The sequence below is a fragment of the Galendromus occidentalis genome, unplaced genomic scaffold, assembly GCF_000255335.2.
Source record: "Galendromus occidentalis unplaced genomic scaffold, Mocc_1.1 scf7180000077438, whole genome shotgun sequence".
In the NCBI taxonomy this organism is placed as follows: Eukaryota; Metazoa; Arthropoda; class Arachnida; order Mesostigmata; family Phytoseiidae; genus Galendromus; species Galendromus occidentalis.
This window is the reverse complement of record NW_003805426.1, coordinates 885,976-902,892: the sequence shown is the minus strand read 5'-3', so window position 1 is coordinate 902,892 and position 16,917 is coordinate 885,976. Positions and strand designations below refer to the sequence as shown.

At 52.8% G+C, this 16,917-nt stretch overlaps 1 protein-coding gene across 1 annotated transcript; it reads left to right on the top strand.

Annotated features, from left to right (window-relative positions):
- The first annotated feature begins 1,817 nt into the window (after positions 1-1,817).
- LOC100897538 (chymotrypsinogen A) lies at positions 1,818-4,089 on the top strand. The gene is made up of 7 exons (XM_003743096.2): positions 1,818-1,840; positions 2,046-2,113; positions 2,261-2,429; positions 2,559-2,639; positions 2,829-3,034; positions 3,246-3,394; positions 3,567-4,089. Exons 1-7 carry the CDS (start codon positions 1,818-1,820, stop codon positions 3,726-3,728), a joined length of 858 nt encoding a protein of 285 aa, XP_003743144.1. The 3' UTR covers positions 3,729-4,089.
- The last annotated feature ends 12,828 nt before the right edge of the window (positions 4,090-16,917 follow it).

The window sequence follows — 16,917 nt, the reverse complement described above, 5'->3', positions numbered from 1 at the left end:
TTTGCTTTCGAGCGCCAAGTAGCTCGTGGCGGAAAAACTCATTTCGGTGATGTCCACCTGGAAGATTGCCCAGCTTTCCGAGTCTGCAGCTGAAATCCGCCGTGTGTATCGCCACTCTCGCTCCTCGTTTCAAGCAATCATCTCCCCGATTTTCCGACTGGCGATGTCCTGAAGCTCTACCTCTTACTCACCGGGCATCCGAGGCCGCAGCTGCACGAGCCACGCTAACTAATGCTCGCCGTCTGTTCCAACACAAGCGCTCAGGAAGCGGTTCTCGAGTCTCTGGAAGCTCAGCCCGTATATGACCATATTGTTCACAGACATTTGTACGGAATCGACTCAAAATCTCTTGGCCACTGCCTTCACTCTGGCCTCGAAGCCTTTTCCTTCGGGTTCCGCGTCGGGCTGATTGGATCGACTGCTTGCAGAGACGCGACAGTTTCGAGTTCCTCGAGAAATGAATATCTCTTCAAAAGGGATCCCTCCCAGTCCGGGGAGCTGTGCATTCGACAAGGAACTAGGAGAGACGCCATCATATTACAAGAAGGTCTTGTGGTTCATTACTAGGTTTTAAAGATCCTCAAAGCGCTTGATTTCCAATATCAATCTAAGAAAAATTTCAGTTCCCGGATCAATAACGGAAATCGATTCCGAAGACGAAAGTCTCCTTCCCACTAGCTCTCATGGTGAGCTGACGATCCCCTTCATCGGCAAACGCACGCTGATTTCTAGCCGCGATAATTATTCACGGAGATTTTCGCGAGATTCCGAAGTATCTCTCCAAAACATGAGTAACGAGGATCAAGGAAGATAATAAACTTTGTTGAAGAGACGTTTCGCCGTTTCGAGGAGGTAGGGAGAAAATCCGGATAAAATAGTTGCGATTCGCTCAATCCGAGCGTACAAAGCGATCTTTTGCCGTACAGATATGATATGGAGCTCTCGATTCAGGGCTGTAAACGCGAGCGTGAGATTTATGCCAATCCCTGAAGAGTACCATACTCCCTGAGACCAAGCCGAGTGTGAATGGCGTTGTCTATGGCTCCGACGAACTCCGACAGTCGGCAGCCCGGGTCGGAGCTGACTAATTGACATCGCCGCGCCGACGAATACCGAAGGGAATCGGGTTGAGCTGATGGTAGAGGGCTTCATTTAGGGCCTGCCGGGGACAGGGACAGAAAATCTTCGCCTCCGATCCTCGATTCTGCGTTTGCGAGGGAAATGCGACGACTATTCAGTCATACACATTGCTTGCTTCCGACGGAGAGCGGAGAACGATTACACCCAGAGCGAGAACATAGTCGCGGTCGTGATCCTGAAAATGTCCACGGGGCCCGCTGCGTTCTTAGTGCATAAAGCAGCCCACTCGCTGCTTCCGACTATGTGACTGACGTATACCTCTCGAGAGAGTCGCCGACGGACGAATTCCTCGAACGCACAGACTTGAAATCCCCTGATTATGCACTGCATCCCCTTTGGGAACTTCGGGACCGACGACTTGCTCCGGAGCACAGTAGATTGGTCCGATATTCATAATTAGGATACTCTTCCAGAACCGGGAATGGATCGAACACGCAGAAAATTCCGGGTTCGCATGAAATCGATCGTGCTGATCATAGCTCACCCGGCCAGGGCTAATCCAGAGCCAGAAGGCAGACCGACGAGAACCGCACATCGTTGAATAATATTTATTATCATCAAATCTGATTTACGGATAGCTGGTCGTGATTGAGTACACACCCTCGTCGAGCAGGGCAGCCCCGTTAAGCCACAAATCTGTTTGTCTCTCCGAGCAAAAGCGAATCACACCACACAACATGCTGCAACATGTCACAAGAAGGTGAGCGATCTGGAAAGCGTTCATAATTCCCCGTATTGAGGTGTCGTGCTGCAAACTAGTCCCTATCGAACCTCAATCGGATTGTGTCGCCGAGACGACACACCGACACCGATCGCCGGAGTTCACCTAGTCTGCGCTAGCTCGAGTCCAATCCCAGCGAAAACTAAAACGAGTCGCCTTCCAAAATGAGAAATTTTCTTCGTAGATTGCCTCTCGTATGCTGTTGGCTCGTTGGTGTCGCTGCCCTACCATCGGATATGCTCAACGACAAAAGTATGTTTTTATTCCCAGCACACGGGATTATTCACACCAGAGACGAATTCCGACGGAAGTTCAAGACGAACGTATCGCCGATGTTTGGAAGTGCTCGTTGATTCGAATCGGCATGAGTGATTCGATTATGAGGGAAGAACTTTACAGTTTGTGGTACGACGATTTTGCCGCGAATCGTGAATGGGAATGAGGCTCAGGATGGCGAATTCCCATGGGTGGTGAATCTCCATTCAACGACGCCGGACGGCGTTGTTCGATGCGCTGGATCTCTCATCACGTCGCGCCATGTTCTCACGGCCGGACACTGCCTCGAAGCGTGAGTCAGATTCATCCTTAGCCCCTCCGATCCAATCGTGAGAGAAATCGCAGCACTTCTGTGTTGGCGCCCACGAAAACGAAAGATGACCCAGTGAAACTCAACTCGTTTATTTTTCTTGCATGTCAGAGACGTTTCGAAAATTATCGTTTCGTACGGCTCGGCAAAACTCGCGGACTCGCAAGAGGTTCCGGTCAAGTCCCTGATCAGGTGAATACCGAAAACCATAGACGCTATCGATTGAGGAACGAGTCATATGACTGATGTCATATCAACAATGAATGCAAATCGCCTTGGAATTCGCCTAATCGGAAATGATGAAGGATTGCGCTACGACGATTTTGATTTTGCGGCGCGATGGTCTGTAACTAATCTCTCTTCCGTTCCCTCCTGCTCCAGACACAAGAATTTCAATACGGAGACACTCGAACACGATGTCATGGTTCTCTTGCTAGCGGATGACGTTACATTCAGCCGTTACGTGAGACCTATATGCTTGCCTACGCCACGCCTGGATCCTCAACACATGGCGGGGATGAAAGCCCTGGTCGCTGGTTGGGGTACTCTCCACGATCCGTCGGAACAAAGGAAAAATCCCTTATTGAGTGAGTCAGAGGGCGCCCCCTCATAGGCGACCTCAGAATGCCGTATATTTCGAATGTAGGGTGTAGTAGCTGCCACAAATTCGAGCAATTTACTCGTCGAGAGAGAAGTGAAGGACTTGACCGTCATGAATCATGGAGAGATACACCATCGATGGATCGGATCGATCTCGGAGGTGGAGGTTTGATAGCAGCCAACGCTTGCCACTTGCAGAGATCCACACCGACTCTATGATGCGGACGAGCCTCACGCTTCTGAATGACTCGACATGCGCACAACTTTCGGGAGCAGCCGCTGGACGGAATCTTTACATCGAGGGATCGCAAATCTGCACTTTCGACGTGGGAACAGACACCTGCGTGGCAAGTACTCCGCGGAATTATACTCGAAACTCCTGTCTGATTGAGGAAGTCACGGATGAGCTCAGTAGCTCGTTTCCTTAGGGCTGGGCGTCAATGATCCACGACGAAGACTCATCCAGATCAGGGGAGAAGTCTTTTCCGTGACACTCCGATTCATGATAGTTTTCCACAGGGGGATTCCGGAGGACCGCTCTTCGCTCGCGTCAAGTCGCGCTACTACCAGATCGGAGTCGTCTCTGGCGGTCAGGAATGCGCGGGGGCACATCCGGGGGTCTACGCAAACGTTTACACCTATATCACGTGGATTATGAGGGTCGTCAATTCTCTGGGATGAGCGCATTCACTCTAGCACATTGTTACGAGGGCTGACGATAATCTCTAAAATTAAATGACCCATGAATCACGCATCCTCTCTCCTCCTTTCCCGTCGAGTTTCCAGTACATACCTCCATCGGATCATTGCAAACGAACGAGCCTTCGAATTTTCCTGCCAGACAACGTGGTATTTGATGCGCATGATACTTGCCATTTTCCAAGGGGAACGAGCCTCCACCTTATTCCCGTCGCGCTTCGTCACGATGATAGCTATAGGCGATACGACTCGCGATCAAACATTCGAGAGAATCGTTCCGGATTGGAATGCGGTATCGTTTCACCTCGCTGTGCTGAACCGAATACATGTAATTCCGTTCCAAAATTGTATATCACAATAAACGATCCACTTCAAGCCTTTGTCCAATACCAATGCAGAAGAATTCGAGTCGAGTAAAACCACCTCCCCGTCGACAGCGAAGGAGATGAGTACACCTCAGTGCAGGGACGGATAATCCATGAATCGGATGAATGGTGATGATGGGATGTAGATAGCGGCCGAAGCATGCCTCATGAAGAGACCAGCACCAGCTCAATGATGCGGACGAGCCTCACGCATCTGGCTGGCACGAGATGCGCGAAGGTTTCGGGAGTGTTAACGGGGCGCAATCTCTTCACCGTCGGGTCGCAGATGTGTTCCTCCGACATGTGGAGAGATGACTGCGAGGCAGCAAATCGCCGGATCCGCTAGCTACCTCTTCCTTTCTCTTCGAGGAAGCTCCGAAGAAAAACCCATTTCGCCCTATCCTCGAAGCTGGGCATAAAAGATTTAAGCCATGGAACCCAATAATTTCGATCTGAGGACAATTCTGACTCTTGGACTCTGATCCATAAGAGTTTTCCATGGGGGGATTTCGGGAGGCCACTCTTCCGTCGCGCCTTGGCGACCTAGTTAGGAGCCTCCGGGGGTCTACGCAAACGTTTACACCTATTTCACGTGAATTATGAGAGTCGTCAATTCTCTGGGATGGGCGCATTTACTTTTACACATTGTTACGAGGGCTGACGATAATCTCTAAAATTAAATGACCCATGAATCACGCATGCTCTCTCCTCCTTTCCCGTCGAGTGTCCATTACATACCTCCATCGGACGCGTCGGATCTTAGGAGCTTAGGAGTCGTATTCGGGATCGGCTGGGTCGAGCAGAAAATCGCTATAAGGCGCATTGGTCAATGGAAGTTCCCCTTCCGTAATTCTTCCATAGATCCGAAATAATTGAGTTCCGTGAATGATGAGTGTCCGGTGTGCAGTCGAGAAACAGGCCAAAGATATCGCGATTGATGCGGGACTATCTCCATCTTGAGTCTCCGACGTCGCGTCGTCCCCGATTTCCAGGACTTATCAGGCCGGTTGACGGGAGCTCATAGCTTAGAATCGGACGAACAGACACACATTCATTTTCATACACAGACAGGAAAAGAGGGGAGAAGATGCTCAGGAGTATGAACGACGGTAATGCTATGCTTGGCTGGGAGAATAAATCGTGGCTGTCAGAGTTGACACCTGTAACAATAAGAGATATGAGTTCTTCCCGCAAACTATTTCCTGATTCTCTTTGGATACGATTCTCGTGGGAAGAAAGATGGCTGACTACCTGAATCCAGTTCGGGACTGAGGATTGGATTGCCTAGGAGGACTATGAATAAATCGAAAGGTGAGAGCTTCAGACATTGCGAGATGATCCATAAAGTTCCATCCATGGAAAGACATCGCTGCTATATTTCGAAGCTACAGCGGATTTTTGTCGAGTGATGTCTGCTCTCCTCCAAAGGTTTGGAGTTTGCATTTATCGCACTCTTTCGAGGAGCCTGTGCATGGTCGAAGAAACAATCCCCCGCCTGGATTCCAGAGGTAAGTCTGGACTCAGAGAGAAGGAGCTCCAGGTTTGTCTGACAACAATTTTCGCTTGAAACCTCCCAATCCAGCCTCGCTGCTCCCGCGGTGCGGTGGTGGCCACGCATTCTCTACGTGTCCGAGTGGAATTGATCGGGCTGGTGTACGGAAGGACCAGGCCCTCACGTCAGTGCACCGCTCAGAACCGTTCGACGAAGTTTCGGTTTTTCTGTTGAAAGGGTCTCTCGACTCTCAGCGTCGCGGGTTGAAGCGGAGAAACTGATCACCTCGCCCGAAGAAGAAAACTCGAGTCTCGGAGACCGCAGTATGGGAATCAAGTCGGACGGGCACTCCCGAACTCATTGATTGTCACATTCTCGATTTCGTCAGAAGTAGCTATCTTTTAGCTGCCGATACTTCCCCGAGAATTCCGCGATTGGTCCTGAAAGCTTGTACGGAGTTCTCGAGCCCACTCCAAGGGACGCTCGGAGCTGAGAAGGGAGATTATCCTCGACTTGAAAGCAGGGACACGCTTGTTACCCGCTTCCGAGACGCAGATCGCACTTCGTACCCCTTTCGCGTGACAGCCTCCAGGGAAAACGACGACATAAATTTTGGACGGCGTCCGTAAGGTGGACCGCAATAAATCTGTAGCTCAACACCTGGTCTCCGTATATGTCGCAAAGCACTTTTTCCGGAACCGCTCAAAGGAATCTGTTACGGCGCCCCTCCGATTAAAATGTAACGGAGTTGGGTCGGAGAGCGGGATTCTTTCCTTCGCCGTAGATGGCGATGTGTGGGTGGAGATGTCGATGAACTCGTCCGCGAGGAAATACCGAACTACTCAGGAGGTTTTTCAGCGAGATCTGAGGGCTCTCGAGGAAAAACCACGGGTTCCACGCTGAAAACAACTCGAGATTGATTTCCGGAAAAAAATCCTCCAGATTTGATACCGCTTTTTCCTGGCTTCGCGATCGAAGCCTCCGATCGTCCGTCTTGTGGGGGGAAAGATGACTGCCTTGAAGTCAACAGCCAGAGCGTGAGAACTCACTCAGCATCGGTGTACAAAGCATGAGTCATTCAGTCAGGGAGCATGATTTTTGAAGACGATTCCGGTCAATTCCCCATGTGCGCTTGCTAGCGTCGTGCAGAGAAGCAATTCGTCGAGCTGAGGAAGGCCGAGGAGGGATGCCCTTTTCAGGGGTCATCATAAGCATAAGCTTGCGTATAGGCGCGAACGATAGATCGCAAGCGGAATGAAGGCGAAGAGCGAATCTAACGATGATACTGAAGAGGACGATGCGACCCCAGTGGTGTGGTCGCACGTTGGGGAGTTGAAGCTCCTCACGAGGCGACCTGGTTCCTTCATCTACTGAGCAATCATGAGAGAGCATACTCCCACACCGAAACCGTCATAAATCAAGTCCCTCGTATCGTATCCTCTAACTCTAATGATTCCCCGATTTCACGCAGTATAGGGAAGAAGTTCTATTCTGTGTAGCCCATGATCGGCCTCGAGGCAAAGCTCGCGGGAGCGCTGCTGCACGTTGGGAGCGACGATCCAGGAGCATCCGACGAGCGGACAGTCTCGCGTTGAGGAGGACGTCTAGAAACAGTTTCGAAATTGCTTATCGGTTGCTCGTCACCTCGCGTCGGCGATAGGCGAACTCGAATATTTATATAGGGCGGCCCGCCGACCGAAAGCTGCGGGAATTCTCCCAGTTTGTTCATACGGACACGGTATACTCACCGGTATCGTCATAGTGATGGGGTCAGCTCGTTCCTTGTCGCCATTCACAGATGTATAATCAGCTGAGCGTCGAGTTGTAGGCGTAGGATGAATGTGCCGAGGCCTCGATGTGGGTCTATCTGACTAAGTGAGCTTCCCCGGTCTCTCCGGAGCTCACAGAATCACCGAGAGATGCATTCACCGATCACCGATGGAGGAGAGAGGCCTTGAGCGTGAGCAATCAATAACGATGCCCCATTCGATCGCAACTGTTGAGGGTCAGGCCCATGATAGCCCGGTCATGGGGGTCAATGGATACGACGAGCACTCGACGAGCCCTATCCGAGAGACCGTCGGGGGCAAGAAATTCTGCTATGTAGGTCCCCTTAACGAGGGAATGACGCGGTCCCCTCAACGGAGCTTGAACTTCCTCAGTTTTTTGCATCACAGAACGGGGATGGGAGTCGGCGTTCTGAAGCATTATTTTTTTTCTCCGAGCCCGGGGAGCTAAACCACATGTGTGGAGAAAGTTTTGCAAGGATGAGTAAACTCATCAGTCTAATTGCTCTCCCCAACGAGAGGCAGTTTTTTTTTCTAGGGGCCGAAAGCAGTTTAAGGTCCCCCAGACGTGCTAGGATCTCTGGCGACTTGGCCGTCGACATATCGCCAGCCAGCGAGACTCCTTATTAGAGTTGGAACCGCAAAACAGTGCCAACGTGCAGCTGTTGTTCGGGAAGCCGATGTTGTCCTGGTCACCATTAGCCTAATTGACGGGATCAGGGAACAAGAAGAGTCTTCGCCGGGATTTCGCTAATACAATGTCCCGCAAGGAACGTGTCGATCGGACCGCGGTTTATGTCAGCATCTTCCGTTTTTGTCCCGAATTCAGTCATCATCGGTGTGGGCTTCAATTGCGACGAGTACTACTCGCCATGCTCCCCGATCGAGTCAAAACGATGCCTCACACTGGAGATCGCACCGGCCCGGACGTCTTTTAAGAAATGTTACCGTCTCTAGGGCTCACTCCGATGGGATGCGCACCCAACAGAGGATCCGCGCCTGAAATTCCGGGCGCGGCTTCTGAACGCGATCGATCGAGTCGCAGCCTATACTCTCAAATTACACTCCTAACGACGGAAGAAAGGGCAGGACTCGAAGTCAATGCTCGCGTTCGCAAGCCCCTCCCAGCTGTTCGAAAATGAGTCTGTGATTCAGGCAAAATCATGCGAAGCGAAGATTAATTTGAGCCTAACCCGATCGGACCCAACCAGCCGGCGACCGGACGATGGCTACCCTCGCATAATCGATGAGCTCATACGACCAAGTATCGGGGATCAATCGGCGTAGGCGCATTCCTTCACTCGGTCCCATGGTGATGCAGTGCGAAGCTCTCGCGATGATCAGAGGCGAGGTTTCACATCGGGGTGATCACGGAAAGTCGCAGAGATGGAATTTCACTGTTGTGAGCGGGTGGTTTCACGGACTGCATGCTCGGCGAGACATCCATTCGGAGTTTTCAGTCAAGTCGGCCGAAGACACGGCAGACACGGCTAATCGGATAGCCGAGCGCCGGAGGGACGGCTCTGCTGCTCTTCGACCCCGCAACCGGCGACGCCCATGAAGTTGACGTGCGACGGTCATCACGAGAGACTTCCGTTCCCTCCGGGGTGCCATACGAGAGTCAACGTATTTTACATTGCACCTTTCACGTTGTTTCGGGACCAGAATATATCTTCTCGAATTATTGAAGTTGTACTATCCTCCAGACCCTTTCAATCAGTCGGTCGTCTGCTTCTGAAGATCGACGACGAATTGGGGCGAACCCTCGCGATGCAAATCAATGAAACCTAGGCCGCTTCGCTGCATATTTTCTGCATACCCGATAGAGCATTCCCTTCCCCGCCCCCAGTCAGAGGCAGAACTTTCACTTGACTCATCGAGCTTGGATCAGTAAAGCAATGTCCGTTAGACTGCGACCCACGCAATAATTTATCTAGGTTCGATTCCAAGTTGAGGATACAGTTAAACCTCGATTAAAGAGCTAAATCCGATTGACGAGACCGGCTGCCAACCGGAAAGTTCCCATCCCGGAAACCTTCGATTTTAGACTCAATGGAGAATGGTACGCTCTTTCGGAGCTGCCCTCCGGGCCAAGACTTCGTCATTGTGACTGGGGCATTGCGGCATGAGCATGGAGATTTTGATTTCGCTTACCTAGAGCATCGTGTACTAGCAGAGAACACGAGGTCCGTTCCTACGGGAAAGATTTGTTTCGCCGGAACTTCCATCAAGCGAGACGTTTCTCAAACGACGCTTCGCCCTTCATGGGCAGGGGATATTCACCGATTACCCGTTTACACAGCGATGAAGCAATACATGCGCGACACGCCACCACACAGCACGTGCAGGTGTCGAATCTCCGAAAGTGTACGATTCGCGCTGCGGCAGCGATCGGCAAGGAGTGATGTTTATTTCGTTGGCGCGGCGCCGCCGCCGGGATCGCTCTGGCGTCCATGCGTCTCCACTCGTTCGACTCTTTTTCCGGCGACGGAGTTTTCCAGAAGCACTCGTCCGTCCCTCGAGTGTTTGCTCACCTGCTCTCTTGAAACCTCTATGTATACTGCGTATCGATGAAACTCGCAACCTTCGGCATCATCCGCGCGCCGTCGACCTCCGTGAGCGACCGGGAACTCATCGAGATGAACTTGACGTAGGGTATGTACTCAGCGAGATGCGGTCTCCGGTGGTGCCAGGGCTTCGACACGACCCGTCGCATGCTCGATCGGATTTCCGGAAATGGAAAATTGTACTGAGCACCAACGATTTCCATTGCTGGAGGGATCGCCTTTCGGTTCGAGTCGTGCCTGCCCTCAACATGAGAATTTAGAGGGACTCTAATCCGGCATCGAGCCGAAATTCTCGACCACTGTTGACTCCCGCCGGTTACCCTCGCAGTTCTTCATCGAGCGGTCATTATCCGGAGCAATCCGAAGGAATTCCGATGCAGCGCCCGAAGAAAGTCCGAGAGCTGCGCACCCTTGGCGCCACGATTTTCGAAAGTGCGCGCCATTTTGTGCCCATTCCCTGAGCAGCGGACGACTCATGGCGACTGAGACTCTCATGATGTAAGGGTTCGTTGTGAGCCTCCGAGATTCATTCACGGAACTGGTATCGCACCGAACGTTCCGCTGTCTGTTTTCATGAGAAATCCGTGCGTCAGTTGAGATCGAACCTTTCCGGTTCGTCCGAGGTGACCTGGTCGTATTGTCATCGACAATCCGTTTTTCCGTGCGCTTCGCGGTCAGCGATACCTTCCGTCGCGCCATGGCAGACAAAAGCGTGTTTGAGATGAGCGGTCCTGCGAGTGAAAAGCTGGCCGCACTCGAAACACTGTCCTACACCGAGCGACCCTCCACGTTCGACCAGGACTTATCGAAAATCGTTTGTTCGTTCATCAGACCTGTTGGCGGAACGGCTCCCAACAAACGAGGGCTGCCGACAACGGCGAATACCGAGGGCTCGAGTGCCTTGTCGAGCGAATCTACCCTGCCATTCAAAATCATCAGACCCGCGGAAACCTGGAGTGCCGTCGGGGTTCGCACAGTGGCCGATCTCAAGACCGCGATGAGCTCGAAGAAAGTTGCGGCAATGAAACCACAAGCGACAGATCGTGGTGATGACTGGCGATTGCGTTCAAGTCTCTACGCTGACTTCCATGACGAGCCCACAGTGCAACTTCCGTACAGAATCCCCGGTCTACCCGCCAGAGCCCAGAGCCCACCCATAGTCATGGAGGGCTGCACGAATCTCACTAGCGGTCAAGTTTTGGATGCGATGAAGGTCCTCGAGCCCCCGAAAAGACCGACACCTTGCAGACCTTTCAATCTGCCGAAGAGCAACAGCCCACCGCGGCCTGAGGGGAAACTTCCTCTGAACAACCTGCCCGCCAGTGCTCCATCGCGCAAGAAGATCCAAGATCGTCCGATCCAAGAGACTCCGCCTGCACGTCAGACAGTTGCAACACCTTGTCGCAAAGCCCGCATGAAGTTCACCAAACGTCGTTCCGACTTAGAGAAGAACCCGTTCACGGGTCTCCTCGAGCCCGGACCGTTTTCCCTGCAATCCCTCGATGCCGGCGCAGTGATCGGCGGCGAGCTCAAAAAAATCAAGGAAGTCCTGTGCGAGAACAATAACGACATCAACTGTGCCAACAGATATTCCGGGGGGTCCCTTCCGGATTTCAGATCGGACTACGCTTCATCCCTCGGCTCGCCGAGCAGTGGTGTTTCGGTCGATCGACGAGACTCTTACGATCGCTCTACGAATCCCGCGATCTCTACGAAGAGGGCAGGTCGTACGTTACAGGCTCACGACGGATTCGACAGCATCGAGCGGTCGTGTCAAGACTCGCTCATCTCGTCGTCGGAGCACCATGCCTCGAAGCGACAGCGTCGATTGCCCAGCGAAGCCGTCGCCGATGATTCCGAAGACGTTGAGTTCTTCGACCTGACGATCGTCGAAAGCCCCGATGTTCCGAGTTTCCGGATCGGTGAGGTCAGGAGCCTGTCGACCGCGCTCAAGGAATCCGGCAGCGGTCTGCCGGAGCACGGAGGAACTCAGCAGGATGCCGGTCCTACGGCTCGTGACCCCGATCCGCTCCGTGCGGTGGAGAAGCCGGAGCAGGTTCAAGTGCAAACGCAGCCCGTTCCCCACGAGAAGCGGACAGTTTCGACTCAGACGCAAAAACCGGCTCCAGTTGGGGAGCTTCCCGCTCCGGCTGTAGCTACGAAGCCGAAACTGTTCGACTTGTGGGAGTTGTACGAAGCTGTGACCCAAATGAAATCAGACAAAGCACAATCGGGATCAATTCTCGACTCGGATTTATTTTTCTTCGAAAAACAGTTCTCCGTCGCGGACGGGGTGTTCCAATGAAGGTTGTGTTCGACGAAAATCCTCGATCCCCCTCAACGTGATCGTGTTGTGAGGGGGCACGTCGGTTCGGATGGTTGCGATGCGAGAGCGAGGAGCTTCAACGGGATATGTTGTCTCACCCGGCGAGGGAATCGCTGAAATTCGCTGGTCACCTCCTCGCGCGTAATATAAAGATTTCAATGTTATTCTTGAAGTTTTGAGAGAGAAGTGGTTTCGAAATGAAGTCGAGCAGTTAGAGCATCAGCGATACCGGAAGGCCGCTACTCCGAGGACAACGAGGAGTTTTCTAATCTCTGATGAACACGCGTCCTCCGATCTCAATGTACATTTCATGCGGACAAGCCTTCCGGATCAGGCCGTGGAAGGAAGATTGCATCCCGGAGAGATGGCCACATGTCTCGGGCCGTACTCCAGGTCACCGCATCGAACCTGGAATGCATTTCCCGATGCGAGCCTCGGAGATACTCAAAGTTGTAAAAAACATCAAGTTTCAAGTTTTTGTAATAAAGCATGAACATAGAAGACGGAACCTATGAAAGCTCGTTTGATGCTAAGGCGGTCTCGTGGAGCCGATCCCCCGAAAACTCGCGAGTCACGTGAATACCTCCAAAGCTCAGCGGAATCTCGGGATACCTCCGATGAGGGGCTTTTGATCTGCGGGTGGGGTATCAGCGGACACAGGAACTCTCACAGCTGATCAAGACATTGAAACACCCTCGCAGTTCTCCACAGCAGCGGTCGCGGCCCAAAATGCCGCTGATCCATGCTAATAAGTTCAAGTTATGCTCATTTTTCACATTGTGACACCCCGCAAGCGCGAGCGAGGGAAGTATTTCACCGCAGAAACGGTCCATTGCCCCCGCGGTGAGTGCGGTGCGTTCTTGGTGGGCTCTAGGCTTGTAAGCTTCGAAGTCCGCGAATCAGTGCGAATCTACTCTGGAGACGGCACGTAGGGTAACCACAGAGATACGTCTACGAGAGAATATTCGAAACTTCGCGGTCAAGTGACGAACGGAACTCGGGAATCCCGAGCCGACTCGCAGCGTAGGAACCTCTCTGACAATAACTAGGAAGGCTCGGGAGTGATCCTTGCGTGTCGTCCAATTCTGCTCCCCTCTCTGTGAACGGGAATCCTTGTTGAAGTCTATTCACGAGAACTGATGACAAACGCATTCGTCTCTCCACCGATATTCCGGAAGCCTCCAGAAGGAACGGTATTTCCCAATTGGTGTACAAATATCCGGGACTTTCCTCCCGTATTCATTCATCGACAAGTGCGCCGCGAATCCCTAACACAATCGACCTGCTCCACCTTTCGAAGAAGAGAGAAGAGAACTGCTCAGATTGCAGGCATGTATTGGATATCATTAGATACCGTTGGGCAGAGCAGCGATTCATTCGATCCGAGCGGAGCGAGTCACCCGTAAAGGCGACATTTTTGGAAAGTAGGCACCGCCGAATTGGTGAAACGTCGATACTCGTGGGCTGAATCATCTTCCTCGGGCTCCGCCGACTGTTGGATCAATGGCGGGTACCTTGGTCGTACTCTCGCCTAACTGCGTCCCCGTCCGCCGCGTCGCTCTTCTTCCAACCAGTCGACTCCAGTGCTGACCGGAGCACGAACAGGCGGCCAGAGTGCGATCATCGAGCGAATGGAGCCATTGAAGAGCACAGACAGACGCATGCTCTTCTTGGAACCGATTCTCTGGAATCGAGAACGCTTGCTAGATAAATTCGATGCCCGTTCCAGAGCTTGCATAGAGCCGACCATCAAATGACTAGCCGACTCACCGACGATGGCTGAATCGAAGGTTCAGTTCGTTTCCTGGCTAGTTGGTCGCTCGACTCACACTCGCTCGTCTTACGCTGCACTCAAGGTTGAGCCGGGGATGCCTCACAACCCCGAAGGGGCTGCGTCCGCTGCAGTAAAGCGATTAAGGAGGCGGCTCATTATTTTCGATTCCATCCCCTCCCCAGAAATCCTCTATACCTCCCCCCAGGGCAGCTCGGGGGCGTCCGCCGGCATACGTCGGTTGTCCCTCTGGAGAATCGAACAGAACTGCGAGCTCCGAGAGCTTCAGCCAGCAGGGTCTCGATGGAGTTCTGCTTCCATCGTCCCCTTCGGTGCATGATGGAGCAGCTTCATATTTCCTGTCCCCCAACGGGTAAGCCCTCAAGACATGAGGACATTAATGGAAACAAACGGCTCGAACGGGGAGGAGCTCCACATAAACAAGTGACTGATGTTCCTCTGAAGCTCGCCGAGCTTCCTACTTTGCCGAGCAAGTGTCGAGCCCTCGGGCGTCTGGAGCCGGCTTCGCGTGCGATCTGGACAAATTACTCGGAGCGTCAGTTCTCCTGACTGAGTGGAGACTACGAGTAGCATCCGATGGTCCCGCGTTTGCCCGCCCCGTGACCCGTGACGAGAAATCCGGATGAACCCGCAACCTGAATGGAGTATCTCACCTCTGCCCGAACGCCTCGTGTTGATCTCGATTAGACTAATCCGTGCATTCGGTGAACAGAGGCATACATTAGGCTCAAACTGTTTTACCTGAGATCGGAAGCTAATTACCGCCAATAACGACGAGAAATACTCCCAAATCGCGTTGACGGGAAAATTCCCTCGCGACGGTCGGGCTTCCTACTAGACCCGAGCCTAATGTCGAGCCCGAAGTAGAATTATTGAGTCTGGTTTCTCGAGTTTGCCGATCGCGACGAGGTCAGAGATGCGACGCCAGAAAGGCGCCGCTCCGCATCCGCGCAAATTGAAGCGACTCAGGAAGCGCAGGGTAGTGGATGGAATTGCGAAACGCCATTCCGAAACTCATTCGGAAGACTATATGGCAATCCTCGGGCCTGGCGTATGACAACAGGCCACCTGCAGCGACATTCTGATCAACGATTCCTGTTCTGGAATGCACTCGACCGCCGCGGCGGCAGAAATTGCCGTGACAACAGGCTGCAGACGACTGCGCGTGCGAGGGAAGTCTTCTCGTGTGCGGCGCAGAACCTCGCGACGTTGCGCGCGTTCTATCATTACGCTTTCGAAGGCACAGTCCGGATGCTTTCGTCTCGTCGTTCTGCTCGCTGTTCTGTCGCCGACCTTCATTCTCAGCGTCCGCATTCTTCTACTTAGTGCTGAGATTGAAAGTCATAAAAAACTTTATTTCGGAACCTTTGTGAACCCCGCTCCGGAGCTGCTCTGAAATGGAGCCGGCAAATCAACGGAAGTTATTAAAGTTGATCGCTCCGCTCTCATCCGAGGGTCGCTCCGACTGGCTGCCGCCTGCGTGTTGCTCGAGATACTCTGAGGTGTGCCTTGCGTTGCCGATCCAATCAACGAGAGGAGGCTGTCTGCAGGTCCGAGAGTCGGCTCCAGGATCTTCCTGTCGCTCGGAGTTCGCTTTGTGGGGCCCACGCGTGCGCATCCCGATCGAAGCGTGTCGTGTTGCTATCGAAACTCTACTCGGTAGACTCTCGGTACTTTCGGTAGGCTCACCGCGGTCCGAGATTCGTCTCTCTTGAAAATCCTGCAGTGTGAGGAGTTATTAGAGGACTCCGAAAGTCCGCTCATCTGTTTTTGGCGTCCCTGAGTGATGTGAGACGGGTTCCCTCGGCTTCGGGGCGACGTTCGACGAGCGCGGCGCAGCGCTCGATATAAATCGCGTCCGGAATTTCGCGGATCACAAATCTGGCTCGCGACATGCTCACAGGGGAGTCATGGGATTATTGAGGGACTCCGAGACGGGGTCAAACTGCGTCGGACAGATCCTCCTATGATACGACTATCGTGGAGCCGCGGAGCACATTCCAGAACGGGCTGGGAATAATTGCATGCGTTGGGAATTCTCGTAGCTGCGAGGTTGGAGAAGAAAGATTGGAATGCAAGACGATTTTTTTCCGACGGCCCGTCCTCGTGATTTCTCCCGATGGCATCAGATGGAGCAACCCGAAGCACCTGAGCGGAATCCTTTCGAGTGAACACATCGATGGAATGGCGTGACGAGAGCTAGTTTTTCCCGCAGTTATTTATTTGGAAACCAGAAGAACAGTTTTCGATTAGCACTCTCCCAGGAGCCATCAGAGCTGCTTCTCTGCTGATTCCTTCCCTCTCCGGACTCCCGAATCCCGGCTCGGCCCCTGCATGTCCGAAATCCAGCGAGAAACCCAAAATGCCATCGAGTCACTGCGTCCAGTTCACGCTTCGGAGATTATTATTCGTACGATCTCCCAATGAGTCAACACAGCCATCCTCTGCCATTTGCCTGTCGAAAGGTCGGAGCTCCGAAGCGCTCGCTGGCTACGGCGAGTTCTCACTCGAAGGCACGTCGACGCGACCGTAGGACCTGGAGACATCTGAGCTCAGCTTGGAGAGGAACTCCGAGGAGAAGAATTTCTCGACCCCGGTCTTGTTCCTTGGAACCTCCGAACTGGTAGCGGATCTTCCAAGTCGCGCTCGAGAAAAAGGTAGCCTGACGTTTGTCGAGGGCCGGGAAGTGCTTCGGAAGCACTTTTTCGCTAAAAGCAAGCACGACTGTTTACGAATGTCTGTACGTGCGAATCCTGGCTGAGTGCAGGAAATCATGCAGCTCCTCAGATGGTCGCTGTTTCGGCCTAACAATGGAGGCAGACCGACATTTGAATAACAAAGG

What these genes read in the sequence shown, in the direction of transcription:
- LOC100897538 (XM_003743096.2), top strand. Translation starts at nt 1,818, where the DNA reads ATGCTGCAACATGTCACAAGAAG. An exon ending in CCGGTCAAGTCCCTGATCAG is followed by an intron (nt 2,640 to 2,828) that starts GTGAATACCGAA and finishes CTCCTGCTCCAG; the next exon opens with ACACAAGAATTTCAATACGG. An exon ending in TGGGAACAGACACCTGCGTG is followed by an intron (nt 3,395 to 3,566) that starts GCAAGTACTCCG and finishes AGTTTTCCACAG; the next exon opens with GGGGATTCCGGAGGACCGCT.